The following is a 24,314-nucleotide window of genomic DNA, read 5'->3' as shown; positions in this document are numbered from 1 at the left end:
TGGCTATATTCTGCCTTGCTATCGACATGCTGCAACAGACTCAGACATTAGGCCCAGATTATAAATGGGAACTGTAGATTGTCTCTGATCAGAGCTGTTACAGTATACAGTGGGTTTTCTCTAAATTAGCAGCAGGAGCATGGCTAAAAACATCCTGGCTCCTTTGGCCTGACACTACTGATCAAATAGAGCCAAGAACTGGGGGCTCTCTCTTACTTTCCCCTCCAGGAGTGCTTTGTGGTGTAGAAACAGGCCAGGTCTTTGTTGTCTTTGACGACATTCATCTTCTGGCAGGACCTGCAACAAACAAAAGCAAATGTCATTTAAGGTCACAAAATAGCTAGGGATTCAGTTGTTCCACATCTCAGTTGTTTCAACTCTGTGCAGCTTTGTAGGCCAGGCCTTCACACACACACAGGCACACACACTTAAATGGAAACTCAATTACAGGGAGACACAGTGGTACAGTAGAAGGGATTTCCCTAAATACATAGTAATGTGAAGGGGAGAGGAAAGAAGAGTGACTAAAGCATACAGGCCATTCTGCATGTCAAACATGAACTACCTGATAGACTCGCTGCTGTTACCTTTAAAGACCGAGCATGACTTTCACCCTCCATTACCGAATATCCTAAAGCTGATGTCATGGAATGTCACATTCCAACTAGGCCTAAATGATGACACACAAGCACACTTTGAACGCCCACCTCCAACGCGCACACTTCACATAACCTACATACATTCTACACCTTAAAGTCAAATCCTTTTCGAGCCTCCGTGGACTCTGAGAGCCCTCCTCTCAGAGCGCTGCCAGTCATCACTCTGTACCTGTAATCAGTGTTAAACAGCCAGGAAGACTCATCCTCCCACCAGACACAGGGGGATCCCCTGACTGACGGGGACAAAGATTTAAATGATCCAAAAAAAAAAACAGACAGACACACACACAGGTCTGTCACTGTTGCTCTGATCATCTCTGCTTTCTTTTACTGCCCGAGTGTGCACACCTTTCCAGGCACAGTCAGCCAACCATCCGTTATTGTATATGGATGTCATTTATTCTCTGTGTTGGTTTGTCTGTGTATCTAGACCCCAAGTCTGTAGATAAAAAATAAAGACAAGGCTGTTTGTGGAGCTAAAACCAATAGTGCCAACACAGCAAAAACAGACAGGAATTGGTGTGTGTAGGATGAGTGGTCTTTACAACAACACATAACAGCATCTTCCTGACCAATCAGATCAGCACAAACTGGAGCGTATTGATTATCTGATAAAACAATGATTCTTTCAAGTCTAAGGACTAGATGAAAATTGTTTAAATCTAATTACTAAGCCAGCTGCTATAAAAAGTCTGGAAACTAAATGAACTCTGCGCTTTGTTCTTCTGCAACCTTCAGTTTCCTCTACTTTTGAGTCGTAAAAGATGTTTCCGTTATTCAGATCCTTTCTGTTTACATATTTTCTGCTAAAATGTTGAGATCTCACTCACACATGCACGCACGCGCACACAATTCAACATCAACACTAGATCACTACAAACAATTCAATCCGACCACAGACCAGGCTGTTAACAGTCCAGCAAAGTCAAGCGGCCAGAGGAACACCAGAGGGGAACAGACAGCGACCTTTCTCCGTCAGCCACACCACCGTCACCAGGAGGACCTGTGTCAGCAGATCCTGGGAAGAACTGACTCCTTTCCTTCCTCTCCATGTCAGCTTGCAGATGAAGCAGGGAACAGAAAAATAAGTCCCAATCAATGATGCCTAGAGTCCAATGTGCTTCAAGGAGATGAGAGTTTGGCCCCTTGTCACAGGCCAGATCACAGAGTTCTGTATGATCCACACAAACACGATGACTACATCCAAGACCAAGCATGTGACAATGGGCCTGGATGTTAACCATTTGATACGTAAATCTACGCTAGAAAAAGGACGGAGCAGGCAAGGACGAGAAGCCTTCTGCCTGACATTCCTCTGCAATTCTCTGCCTCTGTGGCTCTTATACTGGAGCAAACACAGGGAGGGGGTGGGCAGATAGCACAAAAGCGAGGTTTACAAGAGGCATAAAGGCTGGCTCCACGTGCTGGACACTACGTTTGAGGGCTGTACAGTTTAATTCTGTTACTCAGATGAGGGTATAAAAAGACCGGTGCAGATTCCAGTACTAAGTCATGTGATGGCCCATCCTGTGAAAGATCAATAGAACCAGAAATCTATGACTGACCTAGCACTGGTGGAGCAGAGGGCAGTGCACTGCATAGGCCTGCTAGCCTGGTTTACGTGCAACCCCCAATACATGTTTTACATTTAAAATAGTAGGTTTCCAGCTGTTCTCTCAGTTCTAAAACTGCTGTTCTAAACATGCACATCCCTCCAAGAATCAAGTTTAGAACAGATAAGAATTATGAGCTGAGCTTTAATAAGAAATGATGGAAAGATTGTACAGATGCAGTGAATGATGAATTACAGTAAGATCTAAATGTAAGATCTAAATGCCCAGTTGCCACTAGCTGCACTACTGAGGGCTACTGAGAAAACAATTTACAACATAGAGAAGTAGTGCAATACCCTACAAAGGAACCTCTGATGGACTTTAAGTGACACCTCACATTGAGACACAACAGGGGGTTGGTTGCAGTAGAACATGTGAAGGCACAGCTTGGCTTCCCAGGCAGTGAGTGCTGACTGTGCATAGACTTTCAAAAGTCTTGCAAAAGTCTGTAACTTACTAGTGTACTACTGCAGGTAGGAAGTGTGCTTAGGTTATAGGCTACAATGACATGATAGTGCTACTTTGGTCGAGGCATAGTCTCCCCCCCAAAAAATGGTATGCAAGACAGTATTTTCTTACAAATTAATCAAGTTAATTATTTCCCATGACTTTCAGCCATGACCTTTCTTTCAAGAATACCAAAAAAAAAGCAAACAAAAAAAGTCCCTCCCACAGTCAAGTGCATGCTTTACTAAAACAACAAAATAATTAGCATGACACCACCGGCATGTTACACAAGAAAATGTGTATTGTTGTGGTGTTTACGTATTAACTTATAACAAAATAAACTAGCGCTACGTCTCTAGTTCCTACGAACAAATGCAACGCGAGGGGTAATACATATGTTGCCTGTTCGTTGGGCCAGAGTCGACTCATTTGATGATCACAGCCCGTTTGACAGGGACCGTATTACCCGGCAAACTCTGACAGCGACATGCGAGCTAGCAAGATGCTAACAAACACCTCAAAAATAGCGAGCAAGTTAGCCGGGAGGAGCAGGACAGGAGGCCAGATGAGAACGTCTAGTGTTCTTGACCAGCTAGCAAGTTGACAGACAGGGCCACTCATTTCCGTGATGCATTACTGCATACAGGGTTAGCTTGATATTATGCTCATTATGACAGCTATATCTAACTATATGAAAACGTGTCTCCACGTTTGCAAATGGTCAGCAACCCGGCTAGCTGAGTAGCCAAACAAACGTATTTTGGCTGAGCTAGCTTGCTCGCTCCAGAAAAGAAACTCTCTAAATCAATCCATGGAGCGAAAACATGGAGATTGAGTGGTGGAATACCAGTCGCAGATTCATTTACCTGTATATTCGCTACCAAATGCAATTCGTATCCGTCCCTTAGCCCCCCACCCTCCAATATGGGTTGCAGGTGTGTATCTGTTTTTTCGATCCGATGGACTAGCTTCTCAAATGCGCTGTCTTCTTGGAACTCAGGACGCTGCCATATTCCTCATACCAAAAGTACATTACAGCGCAAGCGCGAAGGCTTGCTGTCATGAGTCTGTCAGCTGATTAGTCTGCCAGGAAGTACCAATAGCGAGACGTCTGATCTGGGAACCGTCTTGTGCGATAGCTCTGCATAAAGACCAAAGCCAAACCTGACCTTGAATCAGTTGACTTGACCACAATAAATTAATAGAGATAACACGTACAGGATACAAAGGGATTTGTAAGATGTAGGCAAGACGGTGTTAAAAAAAACACCTTCCAGGCAGTGTTAAGAGTTTTCCCTAGTCTTTTAAAAGTAATTAGCATAAACAAATATGCCTCGTGGCATCTTTCATGGTGCAAATTAGTCAGCATTTAGACAATAAATTCTAAATCTCAACAAATGACAGCCCCATCGAAACCAAAACTACATAGCCTGCAAGGCAACCTTATATGAAAAGTAATAATATCTGACCTGCTTAATTAGACCTCAATTACCCTCTTAATATCAACCAGAGATATAATAAGCTTCTAACATTTTCCACAAGTTGTTCAAACATATTACAGTTTGTAAATTGTCATTCTTCCAGTCACCTATCTAAAGGGAGGTCAAAAACAAGCAATCATGGTCAGCGCAGTGGGTTGGGTTTTTAGGCCTAACACTTTTTTTTAAGAGTTTGGTGCCCTCTAGAGCTGCTTTCCCCACACTGCACTTCCCAGGCTGGACGTGTGGCCTACTGGCCTCCTTTACTCTACAGCAGATGTGTTTTCATGCTGCACAAAGTAGAAATAGGAATATTTATATTAACTTAACATATTTAGCTTATGTCTAACCACTTGAGCAAGCCTACTCTAAATGTACTTGGGAATATTCTCTGGTTACAATCATCCGGTTACCATCAAAGTTTTCAGTGAAAGACAAATTCGGAAGAAAGTGTATGACAAAGCAATGAAGTTTGAAAGGGATTTTGGGGATATTTGTCTGTGATGAAACAGCCTAGAAAAAACACATTGCACCAGCTGACAAACCACAAAGAAATCGTTGCCATAGTTTCCATTGTATGTTCTCTCTTGACTGAGTGTCCCACCTATCCTGTGTACTACAGTTGCTGTTTCAAGCCTTATCTATATGCACAATGTATTTCTGTGCCATAAATAGAAGCCTCGGTAGGCCTTCTCACAAAGCTGTGCACATCCAGAACAGACCAATCTACTGTTCAAGCCTCAAAAGATGTTCCTCTACGTTCCCTCACAACATCCCTAAAACTGAACACATTCTAACTGTGACTTTTTAGCCCCTTCAGTTTGAGATGAACTGTTTCTTTTTGGTGGAACTTTGTTTGCTGGTTTAAAGAGTGTGAGAAACTCACCGTGATTGAAGGTAGAGAGGAAACATCGTGGCCCCTGTGAGTGTCAGAGTTGTGTGGAGTGGGACAGACAGCAAACGCCGGAGAGATCACGTTATGAAGCATCTGATTCTAGGGGCTAACCATGCGCTACCGGTTAGCCATAATTTAATTATAAACCGACACAAGGAGGGGGAAAGAGAGCTTTTCGTTTTTCTGTGAGTCTCCCAAACAAAATGTACATTGACGTCTCCCACTATGCCTTTGAGGAAGAAGGCAAGGAGGCAGACTAACTGAACTTTTATGAACTTCTGATTCGGGCCACATGGAGTCAAATAGGAATTAAGGGCTGGGTCGGGCCTAAGGAACAACACACACACTGTGTCCAATCAGTTTAGTGTGTTGAACCAGATAGCCTCCTGACAAGCAACCAGATCGTATCTAGAACCTATGGAATATTGTGAAACTTTTCAAAAATAGGTAAGATTTTGAGACCATTATATAAATATGTGAACTATCATGTGAACTATCTATATAAAACTGGTAAAATAAACGGCACTCAGTTGGAACGAGTTCACCACGAGTAAAGTCCAGACAATGTAACCCCTAACCCTGAACCCTGAAAGGTGGAGTCACAGATAGCAGTTATGGTTGTTAAAATACCTTCACCGAAGTTTCACAGTGGTGTTTTCTAAAGTACAGAATGATAGACAGAAACCATTTGTTTTTGCTGGTAAATACAACACACACAATCCATAACTAGCAGATTTCAGAGTGCATGTAGCCTACTGTATGTGTGTGTGGGCGCGCACGCGCGCGTATGTGCGTGTGTTTTAGATCTTCTTGGAACTCGAATCCTAAAAATCACCTCCATCCATATCTTTTACAGCTCTTAAATATGCATTTACTATATACAGCTATTTATTTACTATTTTACTTTTTACTTTTTTTTACTTTTTAAACCTGTGGCGCCGTGAGATTGGCTCGACAGTGAAGAGCACAATGCATTATTATTTTGTATTATTATTAGTGTTCACATTATTAACAGTTTTGAACGTTGTGCTGTTGAACCTGCCCTTAGTAACCAGCTCATGACGCTAGTATTCAGTAACCAAGGTACATTCTCCAAACATAGAGAGGGCTAGAGCTAGCTAGTAAATTACCAGATTATCTTCTCAGATATAACCCAATTGGCAAGCGAATCGAACTGAACTACATAAAAAACTGAGTTTTTTTGTGTAACCTTTGTTTCCTAGCGTGCATTGTTACTCTAAAGATACCGGTTTAAAAACTCGCAATTGGTGTTTTAGTTGATTCTTCTACGTTAGCCACAATGGTGAGTACAGGAGCTAATATACTAACATAAACTAGCTAGTCAGACACCGTTGGCCAACCAGTCGTATGTGAAGCGTGCTTCTAATACGTTAGCAAGAAGCTCACCTATAGGTTATAGAAATGTATGATATTGAATGTGAATGTAGCTACAATAGCTGATGTCAGGTTGCTAAATCTGAAACTGCAATAGCTAACAGTTTCTTTAGCTCTGCTAGGCTCATATCACCAATAAGATGGTCTTAGACCCCTGCCTTGATTTTTATGACAAACCATCAAGCTCCAAACACGAGATAAAATGTGGTGAAAGTTTGGGCGATTATTTGGCACATGAAACCCGAACTTTAATTTCTCTTTCTCTCTCTCTCTCCAAGGCTGAGTTTGGTTTCAATGAACACCATCAGAATGAAACCATCAACTACATGCGATTTGCACGCTCTAAGAGGGTCCTGAGACTTAAGACTATTGACACCTGCTTTGAAGAGCTGAAGGACAGCCGGTGTGTTTTCCTTCAATGTTACTATGGATTAATGTGTCATTTGTGTGTGTGTCCGTCTATGTTTGTCTGTGTGCTTGCATGTGTGTTTAATTGTGTGTTTTCAGGCTGATCAAAGGGATGGGAGTAAAAAGTATTGCTGGAGGAATACAAATAATATATGTCAATATGAGTAAAAAATAATAATATATATGTGTTTATGTTCAAATGAGCCGATATGAGTTATAAAACTAAAATGGTGTGTTGGGCCAGACTGGTTGAGGAGACGTTCACAGTGGATGAGGTGCGGGAGATGCTGGACGGGCTGCAGGCGGTGGTGCGTGGGGAGGTGGAGACGGAGCTCATCAACACAGCCCACACCAACGTGCTGCTCCTCAGACAGCTCTTCTCCCAGGCAGAGAAGTTCTACCTGCGTCTGCAGGCCGACATCTCAGAGCTGGAGAACAGGTGAGAGGTAGTCTGGAGGAGGCGCCGACACTGTTGTGGCTGAATACATTAAAGTATTTATCTGTGCAGGGTTGGTCTTTTATGGCGAACTTACCTTGTTTTTTCGTTGTTTTTCACATTGTTTGTTGGCATAGTTTTTCGAAAAAAGATTCATGGGAACATTTCATAATGCAGTTCAACAGGTCAAAGGTTAGGAGTGTCACACACATGCTCAGGTAGGAAGAATGTCATTGCCGTGACCACACTTAGCTTCTGGAAGGAGTGCCTCATATGTTCATGTTAACACAGTCGGGCACCTCCCAAATTGTAGCATCTTCTTCAAGGCTCTTTATGTGAACGGCACACTGCTTCACCTCTGTGGTTAAGGCACTCACAGTGAAAGGCAGCCAGTTTAGGAACCACAGCTGTGTGACCTGTTGTGGTTACCGTTTTTTAGTTCGTATTCTGTTACTTTTATGTTTCTTTTGTGATCTTTACTGCATGTTTTCTGCCAGCACTTGTAATAAGAGAAACGTGTCAAGCGAGTAGGCAAGGAGTGCAAACAGGAGAAGAAAGTAGTAACTGAGAAACAAAAAAGTGAAAGAAGACGGGCTTCTTGCTGTCAAGTTCAAGTTCAAGTTCAAGTCTTTTATTTGTCAGGTGCACAGAGCAACACAAGGTTAGACTGGGCACTGAAATTCTTAAGACAAGACAACGCAAGCACTTGGCATAACATAACATATAAGTACACAGAACAAATTTACATCTATGCTGAGCTTAGATAAGTGAACTTCCTAAATATACAGATAGCAATAAATAAACGACTATACTAACCCTAACACTAAAACTTCCTAAATTACAGATAACAATAAATAGTACGCTATACTAACCCTAATACACAAAAAAAAAAAAAAAAAAAAAAAAAAAAACCTGTTACAACCCTATAAACTAATCTAACCTAAATGGAGTACAGTGCAGTAGTGCAAATTTACAGATCAGTGACTTTGTCAATGACCAAACAGGAGCCTGGTGGCGAGGTACAGTAGTGCAATGTTACTGAAAGAGCAACCAGTAGCTGAAAGTGACAGTGTATAAGTGACTAGTGTGCAGTAAAAATGTCCATATCAGTGTCCATTGAGAAGCCTGATGACCCTTGGGTAGAAACTGTTGTCCAGTCTGCGTGTGCGCGACCGGATGCTGCGGTAACGCCTGCCAGAAGGCAACGGGGTAAAGAGACTGAAGGATGGGTGGGAACAGTCTCTTAGAATCCTGCTGGCTTTCCTAAGGCAACGTGTGTGGTAGGTGTCCTGTAGGGCTGGGAGCTTCCTGCCGATGATGAACTCAGCAGAACGGACCACACTTCGTAGGGCCTTGCGGTCCCGGTCTGTGCAGCTCCCATACCACACTGTGATACAACCAGTCAGAATGCTTTCTATAGTGCATCTGTAAAAGTTAGTAAGGATGACTGAGTCCATACCAAACTTCTTCAGTCTCCTCAGGAAGAAGAGGCGCTTACGGGCCGTTTTGACCACCTTGTCCGTGTGAACAGACCAGGTGAGGTCATTGCTGATGTTCACCCCGAGGAACTTGAAGCAGCTGACCTTCTCCACTTCCGATCCATTGATGAATAGGGGTGCATGCTCCTCCTCCTGCCGCCTCCTAAAGTCCACAATCATCTCCTTGGTCTTGCTGATGTTAAGAGAGAGGTTGTTGTCCTGACACCATGATGTCAGGGTGTCAACCTCCTCTCTGTAGGCTGACTCGTCACTGTCAGAGATGAGGCCCACGATGGTTGTGTCGTCAGCAAACTTAACGAGGAGGTTGGAGCTGTGCGTAGCCGCACAGTCGTGGGTGAACAAGGAGAACAGGAGAGGGCTGAGCACACAGCCCTGGGGGGTGCCTGTGTTGGTGATCAGTACAGATGAAGTGCGGTCACCGATTCTCACCACCTGTGGCCTCCCCGTCAGGAAGTGGAAGATCCACTTGCAGAGGGAGGTGCTTAGTCCCAGGTCCACAAGCTTGGAGACCAGTCTGGAGGGGATGATGGTGTTGAATGCAGAGCTGTAGTCAATGAACAGCATCCTCACATATGTATTCCCCTTGTCCAGGTGGGAGAGAGCGGTGTGCATGGTCAGAGCGATGGCATCGTCTGTAGACCTATTGGACCGGTATGCAAACTGCATAGGGTCCAGTGTGGGGGGCAGCGAGGAGCAGATGAATGATTTGACTAGCCGCTCGAAGCACTTCATGATGATAGAGGTCAGTGCTATTGGGCGATAGTCATTCAGACATGTGACCTTGGTGTTCTTGGGCACAGGGATGATGGTGGTCCTCTTGAAGCAGGTGGGGAGTACAGACAGGTTAAGGGAGAGGTTGAAGATGTCACTGAAGACCCCTGCCAGCTGGTCAGCGCAGCCCCTAAGGGCCCTACCTGATATGCCGTCTGGGCCAGGTGCCTTGCGAGGGTTGATCTTCTTAAAGCATAGCCTCACCTCAGCTACAGTTAGTGTAGGCACACCACTGGCTTGGCCTTCAGGTAGCTCCACTGCAGGGGGTTCACTGTCCCTCTCAAAGCGAGCGTAGAAGGAGTTCAGCTCGTCTGGCAGTAGGACAGAAGACTGGGTCTCATTGTAGCCTCTCCCTTTGTATTCTGTAATGGCTTTAAGTCCACTCCACATGCGCCTGGGGTCAGAGCCATGGTAGCTGGACTCCACCTTGGTCCTGTAGGCCCTTTTCGCTGCTTTGATGGCCTTCAGAAGGTCGTATCTGGCCTTCCTGTACTCATCAGGGTCCCCAGAATTAAAGGCGACAGTACGGGCTCTCAGCTTGGCCCGGACCGCGGCATCAACCCAGGGCTTCTGATTTGGGAAAGACCGGACAACCTTCTTGGGGACAACGTCATCAATGCAGTGCTGGATGTAGCTGGAGACAGTGTCTGAGTATTCGTTAATGTCCCCATCTGCTGCGTCCCTGAACATCAGCCAGTCAGTGGTGTCAAAGCAGTCCTGGAGGGTCGCCACACACTCGTCACTCCATAGGTGAACTGACCTCTCAACCGGTCTGACCTGTTTGAGCTTTTGTTCATATGCGGGGAGAAGAAGAATGGAGGTGTGATCAGCCTTCCCAAAGGCAGGGCGGGGGAGGGGTTTGTAACTGCCCTTGAATGTTGTATAACAATGGTCAAGGATCTGGTCTCCACGTGTGAAGAAGTCAATGTGCTGATAGTATTTGGGCAGGACTTTCTTCATGTTAGCTCTGTTGAAATCACCAACAACAATGAAGGCTGCCTCTGGGTGCACATTTTCCAGACCATTGATAATCCCATACAGTTCATCCAAAGCAGCGGCCTTGTCTACCTGGGGGGGGATGTAGACTGCACTCATGACGACCGCAGTGAATTCCCGAGGTAGATAGAAGGGTCTGATTTTTACAGTTAGCAGCTCAAGGACCGGAGAGCAGTGAGATGCTAATACCGCTACATCCGTAGCCCAGAGAGAGTTAACCATAACACAGACCCCTCCGCCCCTGCACTTCCCTGAGTCAGCTGTTCTGTCCTGGCGGTATATGGTGAATCCCGACGGGGTAACCGCTGCGTCGGAGATCTCCGGAGACAGCCAGGTCTCAACGAACGCCAGTACACAGCAGTTCCTGATGTCCCGTTGGAATTTGACACGAGCGTTAAGTTCATCCATTTTGTTGTCGATGGACTGAACGTTAGCTAGTAAGATGGTTGGAAGAGCAGGTTTGAAGCATCGTTTCCGAGTTCGAACAAGGACTCCAGCACGCCGGCCACGTTTCTTCTTTCTCCGTCTAGCGGGTAAACAGAACGGCGAAACAGCAAAGGGCCAGCTGCAGTCCGAGCTCGCACTCCGAGAAGTGGAATTAAAGTTCGTAAAATGATCCTTGCCAAGTGACAACTTAATGTCCAGAAGTGTCTGCCGGTCGTACTGAATAAACGACAATATAACATTGACAAAACAAGTAACTAACACTAAAAAGACTAACAAAAAGCTGGGTTTTTGCGGAGCTCTTGTCGACGCAGCCATCGCGTAGGCGCGCCGGAAGTTCCAAGGTAACCAGGCCTGGCTGCCAAGAATGTGTAAATGGCAGGTCTGGACACAAATCCATATGACAATGTTATAAACCTTGAAGTAGGTACTACATCACTATGTGTGTGGTTGTCAGACATCGTTTTGTTTTTAACCCTGTTTGCAATGGGACAAACAGGGTTTGTAATAGGCATTCAATAGTGAAACCTTGGTAATAAGCAGTTACTTTGCATCCTTAACTTTGGGGTGTATTTGCTGTGTTTTAGGACTTACAGTATACTGTCTAATATAAGGGGCTATCAGGGTTCTCATGGTACAGATGGGCCCTGCTCCCCCCCCCCCCGTCTCTGAGGGCAGATCCCGACTTGGTACAAAGCCACAGGAACATTACTCTGGAAGATTTATAGTGTGATTTAGTGAACCTGACCAGCCTGGAGAGCATTTCACTGGCTGTGGGTGAGTGTGTCTCTTGAGGAGGAGGAAGGTAGAGAGTGAAAAGTTGTAGCTTTTTTGATGTTGAAAAGCTTTTAGTCTTTGAACAGCGTGGTGATTACAGGGGGTACAACAACATGGAGAAAAATCAGGAAGAGATGCTTTGTAACTAGGCCTTTGATTTGCCTCTGTCTGAATAGAGCTGCCTAAAAGAACCTGACACTAGTGTTTCTCAACTCTGGTTAAGATGTTGGTTTGCTCCTTGGAACACACTTAATTCAAATGAATAGGTCATTGTCTCTGCGGAAGCCTGAGAACAGTGAATCATTTAAATCAAGTGTGTTGGAAGAGGGAAACATCTCAAACATGCAGGGCACTGGGTCCAAAGCATCAGGGTTGAGAGGGCTGTATTTCAAAGCAGGATTTGGGGTTTACATGGTAACTTCAAGTTTAACGCTTTTCAGTAGCACGATGGTGGTTCACTTTGTACCAGTGCATCTCCATGGTAACTCAGGCTGCACACCTAACCTGCTCCAGAGGTTATGTTTGAGATAAGAGCTCAACACATATAACGGCGCGACCTACTGACAAATCAATTCTCTCGGAAAATTGCATCACCATTCCTAGAAGAAGATCCTGTGAAAGTAAATCCTCCTGTCAAATTCAGTAATTATTGTGTTCAGTTCAGTAAATCCAGTGAACATTGCGTTATGGCACTTCTTGCTTGCAGCTGTGTGTGACAGGAGTGGTGGAGGGGGTTGCATTCACTTTAAGACATAATCTAGTGAACTGGTGACCCTGAGGAAAGTCAAAGCACCAAACAGGCAAACCCAGGCGTGTTGTAGATGGTGTTGTTTCATGTTTGTGTGCAGTGAGATAAACAGGCCTGTTGGAGTGTGAGATGCGTAGGGCTTCAGTGACTGTCAGTAAGGCGTAGATACACCCCTCACCACAGGTCTACGTGCATTTATGGCTCTTTTCCAACCACATTGAAGTAAACTGACAGTTGTGTTCACCTCAAACACATCACGTGTTGAGTTTTAAGCATTTGTTTTCTAGGACAACGGGTGTCAATATTTTTCTTTGTTTAAAGAGTGGATGTTTTTTGTTGTTGGATGTTTTGCACCGGCTTGCTAAAATTCACACCTCATAAATGTTGACCAACACGGGAAAGTCACGTACACTGACTTTCCCATGATACACTTTATTCAATTATTTTGAGGAAGTGGTTCAAATGTATTAATAGTCTTGGTTCAGGGATGGAAATTAGCATTAGGTTAACTCGCTTCAGCTACCGGCCACCGTGGCGTGTAAATTCAATTATTACACTGCTGTTATTGATGCTGCAGAATGCCCCATTCACTTGAATGGTGCTTCCCAACGTTCTGCGGTCAATTATGTGCGGATAACAAACTGTTGCTACGTACAACTGACAGCTGTCAAGGAAAGTGTTCCATTGAGACTTGAGATTAAATAAACTGCTTAAATATTGTAGATCTTGTAGTATTCATTTTCACATGCAGTTAGCTACACATTGTCGGTTAAAAACAAGAAAGTGGCTGGTAAAAACTGGTAGATTTTGAAATCCACTAGCCACCGTGGCCGGTGGACAAAAAATTTAATTTCCATCCCTGTCTTGGTTGCAGTATGTTGTGTACTTTTATTTATACATTTTTGTGGTTGGTGGTTTGCTTGTGTCTCTTGTGTCTATTCCTGTCTGTAGAGAACTGTTAGAACAAGTGGCTGAGTTTGAGAAGACAGATTTTAAAAGCACTAATAAGGTGAGTCTATTATAAGTTATTAGACATATTATCCAAACACTTTGGAGAATATTTCAATTCAGTGAAATCATGTTCGTATCACAATATCTTAGACCCCTTTCACAACTTGTCCAAGTAGTCAAGTAAACAGTCATGCATGCATTGTAACAACTTTGATGCAAAGCATGGAAACCAATCAATTGGTGGTGTCAGTATGTCAGAATGAGGTGTTGGGGAAAGTTGGGGTTTTGTTATGTCACACCTAGCCAGAGGCAACAGCCTTCTGTAGAACATCAAGTGGTTGTGTTTGAGGCCCCCTCCTCCTCCTCAACCACAAGGACATATACACTGTGAGAAGGGCCAACAATCAAATTTTCTACAGCAGAAGAAGTACTGTTGTTTTTCACACATGGTGCTTGTCCCGCACTGTGCCCTTTCGTCACCTCTGGTCCTGTTGTTCTAGTTTTTGGAAGGCATGGCCTACATATACCACAACAGTTTGGGGCATCTAGCTGCCTTTTTAAAAATGTGTTGTTGTGTTCTCCTGAATAATTCTTTTTAGTTTACGTTATTCTCAGTGGTTTGGTATAGTAAGTATAGTTACTCATATAGGTTAGGATGAAGAGTATTTATCAAAGGTTTAGATTATTTAATATAGGTTTAAATAGGCCGCTAGGAATCGTCAAGAGGTACAGGACTAAAGAATTCCAATGTACCTGTACTTGCTACAAATGGCAAATAAACTCGAAACTTGAATCTTAGGTCATCCAGGAGATAAACAAGCCCAAGCTAGCACCCCTAAATGAGGGAGGGGTGTCGGAGCTCCTGAACAAGGTATGGATCTCATCCTCAAGCCTGGGATTACCAGGGATTAGTGCTGTTATATTAAAAGCATCCTTCTGAACCTGTTCTTTATGAATTGATTGGGGGCCAGGAGATATCCAGACTGCAGGAGGAGAACGAAAAGCTGAAAGGCAGACTCCGGACGCTGGAATCTCAGGTATCACCGACATCCTAAAATGTCTGGAACATCATATCTCGCCAGGCCACAGACAGTTCTACCCTTGTTACATGAATTGGGTGGTTTCATGATAAATGAAGGAAAATGTCATTGTTTTGTCAGGCCATGAGTGCTATGGATGAGAAGAGCCAGGCTGAGAAAGCTCTGAAAGATCTGCAGAAGATCCAAGGGGAACAGCAGGTAGAGTATTAAGACAGTACCTAGTACTCATACAGATACTTTTTGTACGCCCAGTAAACCAGGGACAAGTCCACATGAGCTGCTGCCGTGCATGTGTGGACCTGTGTTCTCCGACCCAGGTAGAGATGTAAACAAGGTCTCCAGTCATGGGGTACTAGTCGATCTTGGTATTAGACACAAGGATGTAAGTATGACTTGAGTAGAAAGGGTGGGTGAGTAGAGGGTTAGAGAGAAGGGGGGGGGGGGGCGCTTATACCATATCTCTTCTTGATAGTCCTTCGGTTATTTGGTTTGGTTAACATCTATGCTGGAATCCTGTTTTGTAGTTAAGTTATCTAGCGCTTCTTCAAATATTCTCCTGCATTTGGCTCTTTCTTGCTTGTCAACTGTTATTTGATTTCATTTGCTCTCATGGAAATGAACTGGTATGTATCAATCTGACCTATGTGAGTGCACATTTAGAAGTGTTTAGAGAGACATTTTGTGCGTGAAAGCTTACAATGGTGTTTGCCAGTACGTCCAGGCATGGAATTGTATGTCTCCGTAGGTGTGTATTTGTCTTTGTGCATGTGTGTAGTGTGTGTCGTGTGTGTTGTGTGTTACCCCCAACTTCACCACTGACTGTTCCCGCTTGTCTCGCCCAGCTGGCGTGTCGTTCCCAGGAGATCAGCTGCCTGGAGGACACGGTGTCGGCGCTGCAGGAGGACTACCAGCGCTCCCTCCACGCCAGCGCCGCCTCCCAGAAGGACCTGCAGCAGAACCTGGTCTCTGCCAAGCACGACCTGCTCAGGGTCCAGGATCAGCTGGCTCTGGCAGAGAAGGTACTGCACTGTTCACTAGGAGCTTGGGTCCACCCAGGCTGGGTTGAACCTGTCACTGTGGGTCCTACCTGTCACAGTATCCCCTCCTCTACTGCCCTGACCCTGTGTGTGTGTGTGTGTCCGTGCCCAGGAGCTAGAGAAGAAGTTCCAACAGACTGCAGCGTACCGCAACATGAAGGAAATCCTCACCAAGAAGAACGAGCAGATCAAGGAGATCAGGAAACGACTGCAGAGGTCAGTGAGGGAGCCTCCACGCTTCCACACACACACTCTGCTCTCTGAAAGAAAGCACTTTGTAGAAATCTTCCGTCACATAAATGGCAATTGTCTCTTTTTTTTTTTTTTACTTTACTTTTGTTTACTTCAGATATGAGTCAGATGAATAAGCCTCACCCAGTACAGATGAACATGACCCAGAAGATCAGGAGGACAAATGGACCTATCAGAAGAGAGTGTGGAGGAGAGATCGGACCAATCATTTATCTTATGGCTGCATATGTAGAAAGAGAGACGCTTTCCCCCCAGAATTTTATCATCCAGCTTCTCTAACAACTTTTTTAGTCATTTGACTTAATTAGAGGAATGTGAGTATGGTTGTGGCATTTGGTGGATGGAGACCATGGGCCCAGCAGATGTTTTCTAGTTTCTGGAAGTTTCTGATAGAGCTACTACCATGGTGTGCCCTCCTGTAAAGTCGCAGTTGTAGCTTGTGTAGGTTTCAATCAGTTTCTTAGTCAGCTAGCGTCCTAAGCAAGTACTGTCACGCCCCCTGTCAAAGTTGGCCTTCTCATGATTTTGGTGTTGAGTCAAGATGCTGGATACCTTGAGCCCTGCAGTCAAACCTCTCTCTCTCTCATCAAACTGATACATAGTTCTATGGCACCACATAGTCACATAAACCTTCTTTCAAGTCTTCTTTCTGCACAAGTGTGTCTGTTATGTTCACCAGTCTGACAACAACTGCTTTATTCAGAATGACAAACCCTACAAAAGCTTTTGTGATAGAGGTAGGGAATAGCCTAATGGACCAAGGTACTTTACATTTCAGTTACGCTAGCGAGTTAGTTTTCTTTGAGACCTTTCCTTGATACCTTGGAGGAACGTTGTGGGAAATGTGGTGCAGTCACATAATGTAATTTATGACACGTGCTTTAATTTCTTACCGTTTATATCTTCTGTTACTGCTTATGACGTGTATGCTGTGTGAGTAGAGAGTATTTTTATGGGAACACCAAACTGTGTATTTTTTCTTAAATGCTGACAGTAATGAAAGTGAATGAGAAGCTATATAACTCTGCCTCTGATGTAATGCTCTTGTAGAGTATTATGCATCTATTGTTCTGTTAGACATGCATATGTGAGTATTGTGCAAAGTGGGAACTAAATTAAAAAAAACGGTTGCCAAAAACGAGGATGGCTTCATTTATATTTGCTTTGATAAGCTTTGCCTTATGTGATTCCTTTGCAGCCAAACAGTACTAATCTAAAACAATACCATTCATAGTGAACAGTGATTTGAGATAAAGGGACTACTACAAGTAGTTCTACTATTACTCCTCCATGGGATTAAATAATCCATACATTTAGTATGGATTTAGTATGGAGTCTTCCACATAATCCATACAATTATGAAGAATAGATATTATTTTACAGTTGAGGAATCCTCCACGCATCCTTCACCAGAACATCAAATCCAAGTGTCTAAGGTGTCCTCCAGCTGCACAGAGACAGTGTGTTCAGGGTGTGCTTTAGCAGCACCTGCTCAGAGCAGACAGGTCTGCCCATGCCTCCTCAGCACAGGGCAGCAGGCAGAGGAACCTCCCCCAGAGGCTTTCAAGACCAGGCAGGGCCTCCCTCCCATCATCACAGTTCATGTGGACACGGTGTTCCACACTGCAGAGGTATGAGATTGAAGGAACTATAGGAACAATCCTAAGCTACAGTATAGCCTCAAGGTGACTACTGCTTATGTGACATATTTATAGATTTCTGTGATTTTCTGATTGGTTGGATGTGCCTTGGGATCTCCATCTAGGCTAGGTGTGGTTGGGCGTGTCATTCTCCTGAGCCCTTTATATAAACCTTCTGTGTTCATCCACACCCCACGAGCTTCCTGACGCGCATCACTGCCTGCTCCAGCTATCATGTCTCTCTCTCTGTCATCCTCCAGGCTGTCCGGGTCTGGTGGTTTGGGCTTCTCCAGCCTTGGTGGGGCTGGTGGTGGTGCTGGAGGAATGGCCCTCGCTCTCCGTTCTGGGGCTGGCTTAGGCATGGGGATGGGGCTAGGTGGAGGTATGGGTCTAGGGGGTGGTGGAGGAGGAGGCTATGGGCTGGGACTGGGTGGAGGTATGGGTCTAGGGGGTGGTGGAGGAGCCTATGGGCTGGGACTGGGTGGAGGTCTGGGTCTAGGGGGTGGTGGAGGAGGCTTTGGGCTGGGTGGAGGTGGAGGAGGTGGCGGTGCAATGATGGCCAGCCCTGCTTTTTCCATGGGCCGTACCATGGCCGCCGGGGGGATGAGTGCAGGGGCTTCCCTGCTTGCGGTTAGCTCCGCCCAGGCTGGTGGGCTGGCCTTGGCCCCGCTCCTCACCCGCGCCGCGGAGAAACACACGCTCTCTGGCCTCAACGAGCGCTTTGCGGGCTACATCACCAAGGTGAGGCAGCTCCATCAGGAGAACGCCGCTCTAGAGGCCCAGCTGGCCCAGCTCACCGGCGGGGCGGACGTGGCACATGAGGGCTCCGGGGCGGTCACCACGGCGGGGTACGAGAGCCAGCTGGTGGAGTACAGGGGGAAGCTGGAGAGCCTGTCCTTGGACACCATCAGGCTGGAGGTAGTACTGGACGGCATCCGGGGAACGGCCCACGAACTGAAGGCCAAGTAAGGGACACATCATGAAAATACATACCTTACTCTGAGAGAGAACAGCTAATATACCAAATGTAACTGAGACTTAAAGGACTATATCCTTTCTTACATCAAATATATATATTTGATATTGGAAGTTTCTTAGAAATAGAGCTACTGTGGATTTACTGTGCATATTTTTCTGCATTTCTGTGAAATATAAATCATATATTTTGGCTTCTGTTTTCTTGTCTTGCAGATATGATTTTGAGCAGGGTGTGAGGTTTCAGCTTGAAGCAGATATTGCAGCAATGAAAAGGGTACGCAACGTTTAATGTGTGTGTATTAATTGTGTAACATGAATAGTGACTGATCAACAGTCAGTGCTTATTGTAGGTGTAGTTGCACATGTAATTGTTGAAAATGTTTCTGCTTCTAGGACATTGATATGGCCTCCGACGTAAGTGTTGAACTGCATGCCACACACTCCAGCTTGAAGGAAGATCTGGACTTTGTCACCAAGAATCAGGATGAGGTAATACCATTGTGGCTATAGCTTACACAGAACACAACCCCACCCAACACAACACACCACAACACCAAAAACCAAACAAAAACGTGAAACACTCCAAGAACGAAACACAACAGAAGCCCTCCACCCCCGAAACCCTCAACAGCAAACAACTCACCACCTCACAACACCCCCCACGACCCCCCACACACAACACCTCAGTAACCACGTGAAAACAAGGCAGAACGGGACATTTCTGGTTCTCTGGTCAGGAGTTGTTCAGCCTGCAGTCCAAGCTGGGAACCTCGTCCACGGACACGTCAGTCTCCATGATCCAGGTGGACACGGGCAAGTCCTTTGACGTGGCGGCCGCCCTCAACAAGATGAGGATGGAGCATGAGGACTGTGTGAGACAACACAGACAGGAAGCTGACGCCTACTACAAACTCAAGGTACAGCTCATCCCACACACTTCATCTGCGTTACTTGTCTTGTGAATTAAGTGTTAAATATCAGTAAACAATAATGTATATGGAAATAGATACTGTCGTGTTTTATAATTCAACACATCATTTATAGTTCTCCAGTTCCATGGTTGACATTGATTTGTGTGTCCAGCAGGGGGCACTTGATACGATGACATATTTGAGACAATATTTAGTTGATAAGAATTTTAGGTGTTATTATAACACCAAGTCTTTAACTATGACCTACACGGTAATTAGAAAACAGGTTACTATAAAAGAGACTATTTCAATGCATTTTGTCTATTGTTCAAACAAACCATGTTTGTTAGAGCTAAATGTGCATCTGACCTGGGATCCAAAAACTATTCCAAATACTTTCATTCACTGTTAGCTTGTATCTTCCTTGAGTGTGGGGGTGGGCTTGATTTGCATTTTTTGAGCAGGCCATCTGCTTCATCAAACCACAGAAGTGCGACCATGCAGAGAAAAGTAAATTAAACTCAATCAGATCGTTTGCAGACCTGAACAAAGTCATAGGTTGCAGACCTGAACAAAGTTCAATGTAGCAGGCCAGTGGTGGGAAGTCAACCATAATGTACCTTCTTCCTGTTATGAGTGTAACTTTCCAAGCCCCAGTATGTACTGTGAGGTTGTGTAATGTGTGCTACAGCGAAGGTCATACTGTATGCACTCAGCTTTCTATTAGTGGAGATGGATGCACACATGTGTTCACTTTCCCATGATGCAAAACCATACTGTGCATTTTGTGCTCTCCCACGCAACACAGTTTGTCAAAGCGACTGTGAAAACTAAACTTGAATCCTCTTCTCCACTTTTCTTTTCACCTCTCCTTTCCTCTCTTCCTCTCCCTTCTCCACTCTCTCCTCTCCTCTCTTCCTCTCCCTTCTCCACTCTCTCCTTTCATCTCTTCCTCTCCCTTCTCCTCTCTCTCCTCTCCTCTCCTCTCCCTTCTCCACTCTCTCCTCTCCTCTCTTCCTCTCCCTTCTCCACTCTCTCCTCTCCTCTCCACTCTCTCCTCTCCTCTCTTCCTCCCCCTTCTCCACTCTCTCCTCTCTTCCTCTCCCTTCTCCTCTCCTCTCCTCTCCTCTCCACCCTCTCCTCTCCTCTCCACTCTCTCCTCTCCTCTCTTCCTCTCCCTTCTCCACTCTCTCCTCTCTTCCTCTCCCTTCTCCTCTCCTCTCTTCCTCTCCTCTCCTCTCCACCCTCTCCTCTCCACCCTCTCCTCTCCTCTCTCTCCTCTCCTCTCTTCCTCTCCCTTCTCCACTCTCTCCTCTCCTCTCCTCTCCACTCTCTCCTCTCTTCCTCCCCCTTCTCCACTCTCTCCTCTCTTCCTCTCCCTTCTCCTCTCCTCTGTTCCTCTACTCTCCTCTCCACCCTCTCCTCTCCACCCTCTCCTCTCCTCCTCTCTCCTCTCCTCTCCTCTCCTCTCCACCCTCTCCTCTCCTCTCTTCCTCTCCTCTCCTCTCCTCTCCTCCTCTCTCCTCTCCTCTCCTCTCCTCTCCACCCTCTCCTCTCCACCCTCTCCTCTCCTCTCCACTCTCTCCTCTCCTCTCCTCCCCAGATGGATGAGGTACAGGCTGCCACAGCCAGCAGCTCCCAGGCCCTGTCGGCCAACAAGGCAGAGATCTCCTCAAGCAGGAAGGAGCTGCAGGCCCTCAGTCTGGAGCTACAGAGCTTTGTCAATGCTGTGAGTGTGTGTACGTGTGTGTGTGGGTGTCTGTTTGTGTGTGTGCGTGTGTGTTTGAGTCAAGGAGGGTTGAGTGTGTGGATATAAGAAAACGGAATAATACACAAAAAATAACCTTCAAAAGAAACAGTCTTTGTAGCATAACATTATTTTAAGGGAAGTGAGGAGTTTTGTGAGATTTGCCTTTCGTAGGCATTGTTATTGTGACAGTTCCAGGATGTTACCGATTATCGTGAAATAAATCACAGCGAGATGACAGACACAGAGGAAGTGGTTGAGAAGTTGTCTTCGTGCCAAAGTCCCCAGTGCATCGAGGGCACAAGAGCAGCCGTGCTTTCCCAGAAGCTACAGAAAGAAGCCTGCTAATACAAATCACAAAGGCCAATCACAGCAGCTTCCTGTCTGTCTGCTCTGGGTTTGGATACTACGGGGGTTTCTCTCAGAGCAGTCAGCTGTTTGGTGTTTTTCTGTAGAAGTTGGAATTACTTTCAACAGTTTTCGAATCCCTTTCCTCACTCTCCCCCCGACCCCCCCTCCAGAGCCTGACCCTGGAGCACAGCCTGGCTGAGGCCCATGCCCATGCCTCGGGGGCCGTGTCTGAGTACCAGGCTCAGATCGTCAGCTTGGAGGCCGCCATCGAGGTTGCCAAGGGTGACCTGCACAAGCAGATCCTTGGTTACCAGGAGCTGCTGGACGTCAAGCTGGCGCTGGACGCAGAGATCTCCACCTACAGGACACTGATGGATGGAGGCGACATCAGGTCAAGAGCCCAAACACACTATCTTCTCAGTAGTCTGTATCTGTTTTAAGGGTGCAGTTTTTGATCCTTCCTATCTGTGTTGACCCCTGCAGCTTCCCCGTCCAGAACTTTAGCTCCTCCTCCATCTTCCTGTCCAGCTCACCTGGCCCCTCCTCCCACTTCAAATCCCCTCCCCCTTCCGTCAGAAGCCCCTCCCCCGCCATCACGGCCAAGGCAGAGGAGAAGTAAGGCTGGCAAAAAGTCAGGTGCCTTACTCCCACCTGCCAGGGTGCTGAATAAGGAGAAACAGGGGTATTGGTTTCGGGGAGAGAGAGCAATATCATGTTTAGACTTACAACAAAAAAACACTGATCCTCTGCCTGAGAGGGCCCTGGAGTTAACCTTCATGAGCGTTTCACATCTCCAGGTGGCACCTCTGCTTGCCTGCATATTAAATCTCTGTCTATTTACTCACCTGTTTGTGTGTTTCCCCCAGTGTGTCTGTGAGCATGTCCTTCTCAGAGACCTCCTACTCTTACACAGGTGAGGGAAAGAGCGCCCACCTTCCTGTTGCCAGAACCTGGTGCCCCTCACCAGCACCACAGTTCACACAAGTGCAGGTGTAATGGATATATCTGACCTAGTACATATAAACCAATGTTCCAGCCTCTGTAAGAACCAAACTAAATGTAAAAAAAACAAAAAAAACACAAATTGCTCTGTGTGTAACCCGTGTTGAGTATAAGGTCAACACTCTACACTCAACACTCCACGCCATTAAAAAGCTAGTTGGCTATAGATTGCAGAGTGATATTGATGAGAGTTCAAATGAGGTCTTTGCGTGAGTCAGTCAGAAGTATCCTGAGTTCAAACCCCAGTATGGGTAAGATAAGCAGGAAATGTGAACTGATTAGCAATGTGATGACACGATGTGAGGTCAGTCAGCTCACGTCACAGATACTGATGTGATAGTAACAAGCCACTGTTTGGCAGTTTTAACCTAATTTATTCTTGGTGTATTGCCTCTTCACCGCAGAAATGTGGACAGTTTGGACAGCAGTTTGTGGCCAAATGATATCTCTGTGTGTGTATCGTAAACTGCTAGCTACAAATCAATGTTAACTGTGGTTGATCACAATCTCTGTGTTTCGCATTTCTCTGAATCTCTGTGCAGTGATGGAGGAGGTCATTGAGTCAGAGACTAAAGAAGTTGTCACAGGTGAGTCAGGAACCATACTCTGCCTCTATTTCTCTTTCCTCCCCTCTCTCTCTTTCTATCTTTTGCACCCTTTATCGCTCTCTGTACCTCTCTTTGTACCTCTCTCTGTATCTCTCTCTCTCTCTCTCTCTGGCGACACGAGCTGCTGATTGTAGATATAGACTGGGACAAGAGTCATGTTGCGGGGCTGTGAGGGTTTCCCTTGGTGTTATGTGGATCATCAGTGAGTCTTCTTCCACAGAACAACCTTCCTTTCAACCACAGATGCACTGAGTTCTAAGTACAGAGGGATTCATCTGTTCTTTCTCTTTCTACCCCCTCCCCTTTCTCTTTCTTTTTTGAACTTGTTTTCTCTTTCAATCTCATTATATTTCTCTCTCTCTCTTTCACTCTCTCTCTCCACTCCCTTATTTCTTCTTGTATCTACCTATCCCTCTCTCTTTCTTTATGTCTAATCTCTCTCTCACTCTGTCTCTCTTCCCTCTCTCTCCAGATGCCAGATCTGAGACTACAACAATGACGTCTGATGCAGAATCTGAGTCTTAACGATCGGAGCTCCACGTTCCAACCGTGTAGGATTTCACCTCCTGCTAATAAACATGACTGCATCTAACCAAACCTTTCACTGTTGTCTCCTGGTTGAACTGAAACAGATAACACTCCTTTCAACCAGTCTACATCAAATAAAGGCCCCATGCTCTGTGAGAATTGTCAAGTAGGGTGAAGGGTGTAGTGTAGAGGGTGTTGGATGGAGGACACCACTAAGATAAACGTACTGTAGAGTCTTTGTGAGTGTCTGAGAGCAGTAGGTACACACTTATATATATCGCACGCAACAGGCATCTATAACGTCTTAGTGATGCAGAGTGTCAGTTGGTACTGGGTTAACCAAAACCTCTGAGGTCTCACACTTTCTTGAAGAGTGTGTTCCCAGAAGCACATTGAGACCCATCAGTAAGACACAACTGTTTAACCCCCCACTCTCTGTGGTCCAAACTGAGAATCTGCCAGTGTGAGAACAGAGGCTCCGAGGCCTTCTGTTTCTCCCCAAGTACTGAAACTGTCAAATCAGTCCGGCAAGTGAAACTGTTAGCAGGATGGTGCTGAAAGACTAGGTCTGTGATGTGAGCTGTGTTTGAAGAAGGGCCAAAAGCACCATACAGGAGATGAGAGAGGAGGGTCTTCCTAACACCCACACACTCAAAGAAAACAACACGTACTGTACCACCATGAATGAACATCCCTCATTCTC

At 45.6% G+C, this 24,314-nt stretch overlaps 3 protein-coding genes across 6 annotated transcripts in view; 2 read left to right on the top strand and 1 right to left on the bottom strand.

Moving 5' to 3' along the window:
- Positions 1-3,751, bottom strand: part of LOC124470410 (dnaJ homolog subfamily C member 13) — a 30,733-nt gene extending 26,982 nt beyond the window's left edge. For all 4 annotated transcript variants that reach the window (XM_047024268.1, XM_047024269.1, XM_047024270.1 and 1 more), the window contains exons 1-2: positions 3,586-3,751; positions 217-297 (exon numbers count right to left, since the gene is read on the bottom strand). In XM_047024268.1, coding sequence (XP_046880224.1) covers positions 217-284 — 68 coding nt within the window. In that variant the 5' untranslated portion in view covers positions 285-297; positions 3,586-3,751. The remainder of the gene's footprint in view (positions 1-216; positions 298-3,585) is intronic.
- Positions 3,752-6,184: 2,433 nt separating this feature from the next.
- On the top strand, positions 6,185-16,973 carry lztfl1 (leucine zipper transcription factor-like 1). The gene is made up of 10 exons (XM_047024385.1): positions 6,185-6,395; positions 6,766-6,890; positions 7,140-7,334; positions 13,518-13,575; positions 14,317-14,388; positions 14,489-14,554; positions 14,678-14,755; positions 15,400-15,576; positions 15,707-15,810; positions 15,944-16,973. The coding sequence occupies exons 1-10, from the start codon at positions 6,393-6,395 to the stop codon at positions 15,960-15,962; spliced, it is 897 nt and encodes a 298-aa protein (XP_046880341.1). The 5' UTR covers positions 6,185-6,392; the 3' UTR covers positions 15,963-16,973.
- A 1,008-nt stretch (positions 16,974-17,981) lies between these two features.
- On the top strand, positions 17,982-23,682 carry LOC124470447 (thread biopolymer filament subunit gamma-like). Its single transcript, XM_047024336.1, has 10 exons — positions 17,982-18,451; positions 18,678-18,738; positions 18,858-18,953; positions 19,202-19,381; positions 20,979-21,104; positions 21,644-21,864; positions 21,957-22,088; positions 22,340-22,386; positions 23,018-23,062; positions 23,556-23,682. The coding sequence occupies exons 1-10, from the start codon at positions 18,039-18,041 to the stop codon at positions 23,606-23,608; spliced, it is 1,374 nt and encodes a 457-aa protein (XP_046880292.1). The 5' UTR covers positions 17,982-18,038; the 3' UTR covers positions 23,609-23,682.
- The last annotated feature ends 632 nt before the right edge of the window (positions 23,683-24,314 follow it).

The sequence above is a fragment of the Hypomesus transpacificus genome, chromosome 8 (genome assembly GCF_021917145.1).
Source record: "Hypomesus transpacificus isolate Combined female chromosome 8, fHypTra1, whole genome shotgun sequence".
Taxonomy (NCBI): Eukaryota; Metazoa; Chordata; class Actinopteri; order Osmeriformes; family Osmeridae; genus Hypomesus; species Hypomesus transpacificus.
This window is presented reverse-complemented; position numbering and strand designations above follow the sequence as displayed.